The sequence below is a fragment of the Penaeus vannamei genome, chromosome 14 (genome assembly GCF_042767895.1).
Source record: "Penaeus vannamei isolate JL-2024 chromosome 14, ASM4276789v1, whole genome shotgun sequence".
NCBI lineage: Eukaryota > Metazoa > Arthropoda > Malacostraca > Decapoda > Penaeidae > Penaeus > Penaeus vannamei.
In genome coordinates, this window is record NC_091562.1 from 18,258,711 (window position 1) to 18,268,710 (window position 10,000).

General features: G+C 34.3%; 1 protein-coding gene across 2 annotated transcripts in view; it reads left to right on the forward strand.

Moving 5' to 3' along the window:
• myd (stromal cell derived factor mayday) overlaps positions 1-9,277 on the forward strand; it is a 15,059-nt gene extending 5,782 nt beyond the window's left edge. For both annotated transcript variants that reach the window (XM_027369554.2, XM_027369555.2), the window contains exons 6-8: positions 6,582-6,731; positions 6,841-7,004; positions 7,178-9,277. In XM_027369554.2, coding sequence (XP_027225355.1) covers positions 6,582-6,731; positions 6,841-7,004; positions 7,178-7,354 — 491 coding nt within the window. In that variant the 3' untranslated portion in view covers positions 7,355-9,277. The remainder of the gene's footprint in view (positions 1-6,581; positions 6,732-6,840; positions 7,005-7,177) is intronic.
• The last annotated feature ends 723 nt before the right edge of the window (positions 9,278-10,000 follow it).

The following is a 10,000-nucleotide window of genomic DNA, read 5'->3' on the forward strand; positions in this document are numbered from 1 at the left end:
TTGAAAGATAAGTTTACAGATGGAAGGTAGAGGTTTCCTTCTCTCTCTCTTCCAGGTAATAATGTTATGAATAATAGTGTCATTTGTGTCAATAGTAATACTTTTATTTGTGTTTGTAGAGGAGGGGTCACATTGGGGAAGGGGTATTTTTCATTAGAAGAATCTGTATTGACATAAGATTAGTTCTGAATATTTATTCATCTAAAGAATGACCAATGCTAATATTAGGCAATGAATCAGACCTGTAAGAATGGCGTAACACTCACCTATAATTTTGTTTTATATGATGTGTATTCATATTACACATTTTTCTGAGACCAGGGTTTTGGGGTGCCCAAACAGGGTGGAACAAACCGTTAAAACAAAGTCCAAAAAAGCGAAGGATTGCATACCTTCTTTTTCTGTACACTAACTGAACAAGCTCCACACCAATTTGAATTTTGGTGAATATGCAGTAAAAAGACATTTATTTTCTTTTTCTTTTTTCTCCTTTCTTTTTGGCCTTAACAAGTAAACAGATACAGATGTTGAGAAAATGCCATTGAAGTTAATGCATTTATTTATTCTAATATTCTCATTTGTTAGAAGAAATAGAATAAGCTCTTAGTGTGCAAAGAAATTAATTTTAATTTCTTTATTATTTTAATCTCTTCATTAGAAAGTAAAGTAAGTATGTGAAATGTAATGGTTTATGTAGTAATTTCTTCATCGGGACATTTTTTTATTTATTTATTATTTATTGTTTCATTGCTCTCAAACCAATTGTTATATCTTCATGTCATATATGGAAAATCATTGATAAAAGGAAGAGGATTTTTTATCATATTAAGACACTTAAGTTACAAAAATAAAAAGTATTTATAGCTAAGTGGCATCTGGAAAACTGTAGTATTACTTAGTGAAATTTATCAGCACATAGGTGGCTCCAGTAGTGTACAGATATCAAGGAGTCAATTAGTAGTCAATGTGTTTTTACCTGTTTTCCCTCCTTCCATTTTTTTTAATTAACATCAATGCTGGTATTATTATTATTATGGACATTATATTTATTACAATATTATTAACACTACACTAGGGTATCACCCCTACTTTTGATGTCAACCTTTGCCTTAACTAATTTTGCAGTCTGACTACAAAAATGTGATTTATATTACCATAGTGCTTAAAAGAAATTTGTAGAGAATAATTGTAGAAGATGATATGGGGCAGGCATCACAGATGTGCAGAGAGAGCATAACACAGAGTGCAAATTGAGGAATTATGTTTACAATAAGTGATAACATAGAGAGCATTCGTCTCTGTCTTGGCATGCATAGGAAATACTACAGAAACTTTATGGTCTCATGTGGAGGTGAACAGAAATTATTGTTTGCAATTTTGAACAACTTGCATAGTCAACAGGGCTGTCGCAGAGGGTGTGTGTGGGGTTGTTACACCCCCCTGAAAAAAAACTTCTGTCAGCAAATAAAGCTATAACCAGTATTTGTCAGCAAATTCATAGAAAAGCGAATAATCTCAAATTAAGCGCAAAGCAAGTTACAAACATAAAAAGCAATAGCGGTAATTTATTACCATAAAATTCATAGCTTATATAATGCACAGAGCATACAGGAGTCTCCATTGTCATAGTGTAAATACGTGCAACCCAGAATTTAACCCACCCTCACCATGTATTGATGACTTGTTCACTGTTGATCATTGGCCCTGGGTACATATACTGACCACTATCTTTTTATTTTCTCAATTTTGTTTACACATAGAAAGCTCTACAAATCCATAGCCACCAAGGAGTCAATTACAAGGCCTAGGGAACCCCACATGCTTGGCCCATTCTATGAATTTTGGGGGAAAGAAGTTTTTATATCTAGTACTATTGTTTTCCTTATTAACTCTATGATTCTTGCTTCAAGGCAACTACATGGACCAAAATACTAGCATTAGGCTTACTTGAGTGGCTGCTCTCCCAGGTGCATAGCGTGTAGGACAGGTGCACAGAAACACTCTTGTGTGGTGACAAGACTCTATGCCTCTCCTTTGTAATATTGTTTTCTCTTTTTATGCAGAAGCGTTTTTACCTTTTTTGCCATTTTCCTATGTCGAATGTCCATATATGTCATTTGATTTGCTTTATCCAGATGTAAATGGACTTATTTTTTGTTACACATAATCCATATCATCCCTCTAGGTCAGGGATGTCAAACTCAAAGCCCTTTGCAGGCCAGATATCCCTTCAGCTATTATCTTCAGGGCCAACAAAGGTTCATGGCTGGCTCTCCAGGATTATGTCACTGAAACTGGTAGTGTCTACTTGTGCGTAAAACTTATTTCACTTATCAGATTTTAAAGGGAGATACTAATGGTAACAAATTGTATATGACATTATTTTCCTTCACAGTGATCACAATTTTACAGGCTTATATTTCTTCTTGTCTCCCCGTGGGCCACTTCTGATCATCCCAGGGGATATAATTAGCCCCCAGACTATGAGTATGACACCCCTGGGCTATTTCATTTATTACAAAAATAATAATAGAAAGAAAAACCTGAAAGAGTTTAGGAAATAATCTTAAAAGACGAAGGAGTGACTCAATTAATCATGTAAAATAACCGATTGTAAGAATGAAATAATAATGTGCTGCAGGCCATGTGTTTGACACCCCTGCTCTAGGTAGTCTATAACTCAGTGCAAGAAGAAGAGGGAAAAAAAAACTTTTATTTGTGTAGTTTTATTTTGATTTTTTTTATTCTTATTTATTTTTTTTTATTATTATTATTATTTTTTTTTTATTCTGTAATATTCCCTTTCTAAATACCAAATGAGTCTAATCATCATCCAAGAGTTTTTTGCTCTCTCGCTGAGTCTTTTCCGTCACTCCAACCCTCAACCGAAATACTCATGACGGCAAGATCACGTCACCTGGCCCATAAACAGATTTTCTTATGACATGATTATGTCGCCCAAGCCAAATTTTTTTATGAAGTATGGTAATTTTATCCAGATGGAAGGAATTGATATGATAACAGTATTGAAAAGAAAAACTCTTCTTTAAGAAAATTTGGGGAATGGGGTACATGAATTAGGTCAGGTTGACCTTGTAATTGAATCCTTGGTGACAAAGTACTTCTGGAGCCAGCTGTGTGTAAAAAAAATAAAGAAGATTTAATGTACAGAACACATATCCATGCTTTGCATGTATATTTGTCCTTTCCAGCAGGGCATTTGCTGTCTACAACCGGCCAATCCAGTGAGCGAGTAATTGTGCTTGTACACATTTCTCATCATAAGGACTAGGATTTCCATGATGGATATAGACATGTCTGTCAGTAAGTGGTTAATGAAGATAAGGTGAATGCCACACTGCAATCATCATACAGAAAATACCACTTTAATGAAACTCTTGTGTAAAATTTATAATGACTTTGGGCTGGATTTACTAAACTCTCCTGTAAACGCTGTCTTTCATAACAGTTACGAGAACTATCAACAATTTCTCAACTAGCAATGTTTCGACCCATTTTCAAAAGCCAAATAACGAGAGCGCAGGGATCTTGTAACCGTCACAACCATATTTTCTATCGCTATGTATCGTAGGGCTTTATTTCTTAAAAGAACAGCTCGATCGACCAATCAGCTTTAGCTTGGAAAAAAATTTACCAATCACAGAGCGTTATCCGCTGAATTGAGGCAACACTAATGAGGTTTACTTAAAGCAGTTTCTATATTAATCATCACCACCTATTATTGACCATCACCACCTTTATAAATAAAGTCTTATAAATTCTAATACCTATATATATCTATAGCTATGGCTATATGCATCCATATGATTAACATCAAGTGTTTCCGTGCCTCTATGCATTGGCAAAGGCCAATCCTTATTTACATTAGTCATATGGTTTTTCCATTCTTTACTATGACTCTTGAATATGTTACTCTTGCACATTTATTGATTTCCACCAAGCAAAGTGACATTTACACACTCCTGAAGGTATTTATGAGGCTGATATAAGCTGAGGTGGGTCGCTACGATAGGCGTTATGAGTGGTTTCAGGCTCTTGCAAATGTCTCTTGTATGGAGATGTGTTTTCAATCTCAGGAGTGTTTTAAAAATATGCTTGTTGTGAGAAACAAGAGAGTAGGTTGTTTTACGATATAAACAAACCATTTACAATATCATAAGGCCCCTGGTACTTGAAAGTGTCTGGGTAAGAAGTCATATTACCGTTCATTATTAGTTCTCTCGGCTGCTTTTGAAACCATTGATCATCATATCCATCTTGATGAACTTTTACTTTTGGCTTCTTAGATTCAGCCTTATCTTTGCGGGAATCATATCTATCAGACTTTTTCAAGGGTTTGTCATTTTAGGACAAATACCACTAAGATGTAAAGTCCCTTACACCTTTTAGGCCCAATATTATTTGTTGTTTATGTAAGCAGACTGGCACCACTTGTAACATTTAATGGTGTTACTTATCCTTTCTATCCATGGTATGTAATTCTGTGTATGAATATCTGCATGACATTGAATAAGGAAGTTAAAGCTAAATGATGGTAAGACTGGCTTTATTGTTGTAAAATATGATTAGAGACAAAATGATAATGTGGGAAGTGTAAAGCTTCAGCCAGTGAGTCATTTAGAAGTGTTTGTGTGTATTTTGACTCGTTCTTGAGGTATCACATTCAAAATCTAATGAATCCATAGTAGTTTTTTTCCACAGAGGGATATAGTAAAATGCTCACATGCAAGAATAAAGTTCTGATATTATTGCTACTGTTATTGGTGTTATTGTCATCATTATTATTATTATTATTATTATTATTATTATTATTATTGTTATTATTATCTCCATTAAGGAGGTTATGTTTTTGGTTGCATTGGTTAATTTGTTTGTTAGTTGGTTTGCAGGATAACTCCAAAAGTTATGAACAGAATTTAATGAAATTTTTACCAAAGATGTGGCGTAGTCCATCTTAGATGCCATTAAATTTTGGTGATAATCTGGATCATGATCCAGATCCTGTGCTGGATAACTCAAAAAGTTGTGAATGGATTTTTATGATTTTTTTCCAGTGGTATGTCTTATTCCAGTTGAGGTGACATTAGATTTTAGTCATGATCCACATCATGATCCAGAATTTTTTTATAGATTCATTAGCATTGCAAGAGAGGGAAGCATGGACATCAAAAGTGTATTTGAGAAAGAGGTGATTTTAATGTAATTCATCATGTTTGAATATTTTTTATTGCATCAGTGACTCTCGGATTGCAAACATCATCACCATTTTCATTAGTTGTATTATGCTCATTACTGTTATTTTTTATTGTTATTAATATTGTATTGTAGTTTGTGTAATTAATATTATCACAACACCACAGATTTTCTGACAACCCTGTTCCAAAATACCGCTTGACCACTTTGTTGGATGAACAGTTTGCGTGATTATAAATCACTGATAATACTTTTTTTCTAATTGTGGATCTTCCATCTAAATTCATTGAGCTTCTCCAACCACTGTAGCATAAACATTTCAGTGATCATACACCACACTTGAGATTGGTTCTGGGAAATTCAAGTATTTGTTTATAGTTCTGTCTGGAGTAGAAGAAGCCATCTATTCCAGATCAGTGATTGACAGGCTAGTTGCCAATATTATTATTATGAATTAAGTTGTTATTTTTTCTGATCTTGTTATGATTAACTTAAGCATCTTTGTTGTATTTTTTAGCCAGTAGGAGAGTTAGGAATCACAAACTGATATGCTTTGATTTCGTATAACAAGCAGATATTTGTGGAAAAGAACTTGTGGAACATGGATATCAGAGGGGGGAGGGGCTTAATTATCATTTAGTTATTGGACTTATTTATGACAACCAAAATGTTTTCATAGTGTTTCTCCTCCATTTTCATTTGTGACTTCTTCCTCTCTCTCTTTTTTTTTTTTTTTACTGGACCTTTACTATGTGTTGACGCATTCATGATGATTTTCTGATTTTTATTTCATCAATATGTATTTCTGCACATGTACAGACAAGTATCAATAAAGTATTTCATTTGCCTCTATTGACTTCAGGTACTTTGGGTAATGCAGTCCATCATACTATGATATTATTGTCAGTTATGAAGCCTTCACATTACACAGCAGCATATGGGAGATGAGAATTGTCTTGCTAACTTCTGAAGATATTTTTGATGTTTTATTTATTTATATATTTTATTAACTAAAGGATGTTATCTAAAGTTAGAGCAGTTTTTGCTCTCAGGTTTGTGTGCACAGTGGACAAAGTGGTAAAAGGCTTATAAAAAGGCCATACTCTTCATATTGAGTTGAATAATTGTGTATTGAAGTAGATTGAAAAGGGTGTTTTTCTCTTTACGTGTACACATGCTGCTCTGATCTTTGTCATCATTTTAGAAGTTAACATGTCAAAAGTTTTATGTAAGTGCTAAGTACTTTATAATTTACAAATAATGTCACAAATTAATTCATGATTTCAAACATATTTTCAGTTGCTTAGATGTTTATTTTCTCACATGCATTTTTGTTTGATTTATTCTTTTACTCTCATATGATACAGAAGCCATCATGAGAGACAAGGCATCGTGGTCTCAAGCTGCCAGAGACAACCCAGAACAGCTGACCATTGATGAATTTTTAGCCTTCAGACACCCAGAATCATCCCATGCGACAATACTTAGCATCGTAGAGGAAACCATAGGAAGATTAGGTAAGATTTTGTGATTTATTTATTTATTAAATCTGATTGTTTCTTGCTTTTTTTTCACTTATATGTATTTTGTACATACTTGGTATTTGATTGTTCTTGTGTTTTTTAGATGTTGATGAAGACGGAAAGCTTACTGAAGAAGAATTTTCTGACCCTACCATGAATGAAGTGCCTGATTACATGACTGAGGAACAATTCAGGCTGGATCGGATTAATGAATTTAAAATTGCAGATTTGGATAAAAATGGCAAAGTTGAGAGAAAAGAACTGTTGGTAAGTTGTTATTAAAAGATATGGATATATGTTTAGGATACTGATCATACTACCTACTGTATATGATAGCTTCCTCTTCATGATTATTTCTGTTCTTTGAACTTTTAGGAAATCAGGTTAAGTGAACTTTAATACCTTTGCTCTTGCATTTAACTAACTGCTCTTTCCACCAGCATTATATTGATCCTCGTAATGTGCATCATGCGGAAAAGGAAGCAGTGAATCTTCTAGCTGCAGCCGACAGTAACCAAGATGGAGTTCTTACTCTTGTCGAGGTGTTGGCTGAGAGAGAAATATTCATGAAAAGCAAGATGGTGGATGCTGCAAAGAGCTTCCATGATGAGTTTTAAATAAACTTCTTCAGATCTCATGAGCTTTGTAAAAGTTGGTAATCAAAGTAGGATGTTAGCTAATATTAGTAAGAATTTTAACCCAAGATGATTCCTTCCTGTCATTTTGTTTACGGTCTAGAATTCTGTAAAGGATTTTGATCTTCATCATAATATTTATGATAATGTTCACTTTGGGTGGTTTGTAATAGGTGAAGAAAGCATTCAGGACTTTTATTCACAAAGAGAAGACTTTGTTTTCAGTAGTAACTATTTTTTACCTAAAACTAGCACAAACCTGATTATGACATTCCTTCCTTTTTATTACTTGTTCCAGTGATACTAAAAATAGATACTTGTTAGCAGTATTATTACTAGGCAGTAAGGTATAATGTAGTACAAGCAGACGACTCTATGATGCAAAAGATTTTTGTGATGCAAAATATATTCACCCCACAGCTCAAAGAAAATATTTCAAATGTATTTTTAATACATTTCACAGTACTTAACACTTGATGTATTGATTGTCTTGCATAATTTATCAGGTGAACAATGTGGGTAATGAAAGAGAAAAAGTTCAAGGAAACTGCAAGTAAATGGAAACCTTAATGGGATTGTGGCAGAGTAGAATGGCAGTAGCAGAAAAAAATTACATTTATATTTCTTTTTGATTACTCACATCACCATTTCTTGATACTTGTCACTGTCTTATTGTTTTGTTATAGAAAGGCAATGTGTGTCATGTTTATAAATATTGTTATTTGTCTTCCCCAACATAGACTATTGTTTTTTTAACACATTGTAATAATGTGGCATAGTTATACATAAGATGCCTAAAAACATATTCAGATCCTTGTTTTGGGCGTTGTGGTTGATATTAGAAATGTTTTAAAATTTACTCCTTTAGTTGCATAATAAAGATAATAAAAGCTGATAGGTACGAAATAGAGAAAATAAGCACAATTGCAATTGCACACAAGCACACACATACAGCAGATGAAGACATGCATATGTACTGTTATAGTTGCATGAATACATACATACTGTAGGCCTACACAGTATTTATTTATGTACCTCTATACTCTTTTACCTGTTACCTGTAGGGCATAGTTACATATCTGTCTTCCATACTACCTTCCTACCCAACTACTATTAACCAGAAATATCTAGTGACAAAATCACTACCTTCCTACCTACTTAATACTTATCTACCTATCAGCATACCTACCTACTTGCAAACATATCTATCTCTTTACCTACCTACCTTTCTACCTACCTACCTAAATAAATAAATAAACCCACCTACCTACCCACCCACTCACCTACCTACCTACATAACGACTTACCAACCTACCCACCCACCAATCCAACCCACCTACCAAACCAGCCACCCACCTATCTGTCTACCTACCTACCTACTTACTAATGTACCTGCCTACCTAGCTACCCACCTACCTATCTATCTACCAACCCATCTATCTACCTACCTACCTACCTAACAAACCACACATTTGCCTACCTATGTACCTGCAAACCTATCTACCTACCTACTTACCTATATACTTACCTACCTGCCTGCAAACCTATCGACTTATTTACATATATAAACAAACAAACCTACCTACCTACCTACCAACCATCTTACCTACCCACTTACATACACATACATGCATAAATACATACATACATGCATACACAAAATTAATTTCAACGTACATTCAGAGAGCTTTGAATACCTAAGGGATCTTATAAAGCATGATATAGAGACAAGAAGGTTAGATCCACATTTTATTTTAGGCTGCAGTAGATTAGTACTGGGAAATTTCTGATGCACGTTTATTTCTATTTTGTGTCAGAATTACGTAGTGCATGGAAGGATATTGGCTGTATAGTGCGGTAGAGTGTGCCTATGCTGTGATACTAGTGTAATAAAAATAAAAGTAATATTGTTTATAATTTTCAGACCCCAGATATCTTATTAAACGTGACTATCTTCCATATTTCTTGTCTTGTTCAAGACAAGGACGTGAAATCAACTGATTTTGCATATTTTGCGTCACTTATCCCAACCCCCAAGATACGTGCTCCCTGAGATCTTTGAATTCATTTTGCTTCGAATATTATGTTGAGAATGTTCAATTGTGGAAATGTTGAGGTTTTCATCTATGTGAAATCCGTACGTCAAAACAGGGACACGAATGTCTCCAGCTCATCATGACGGGCATTTCTATTCCTGTAGGCGTTGCACCAATCTTATCTGAACTCCCGCCCTTGTATAGTCGTTTTTACTGTCAATTTTCAAGGGCTTTTACTCTCACGCAATTGAATGCCCTCGAGCAAACCAGTGGTTAAGGTGCTGTCACACTAGCACTTTTTCCGTCATTTTTTTTTTTTTTTTTTTTTTACAATTTTCTGAAATTTTGTCCATTTCTGAGCGAATTGTCGATTTTCCAGTCAGACGATAATGATCGTTTCCGTCTGAAAACCTTTCCGTCAACTTTTTCAGCCAAGCATAGTCAGATCAAGAGCTATATTCGAGAATGTCTGTATTTATGTAAAATAAAATTGTCAAAAAATTGACGGAAAAGTGCCAGTGTGACAGCACCTTAATTAGTTTATGATGATGGCGATATTGTGATGACTCCATAAGTAATGATTTAAATAACG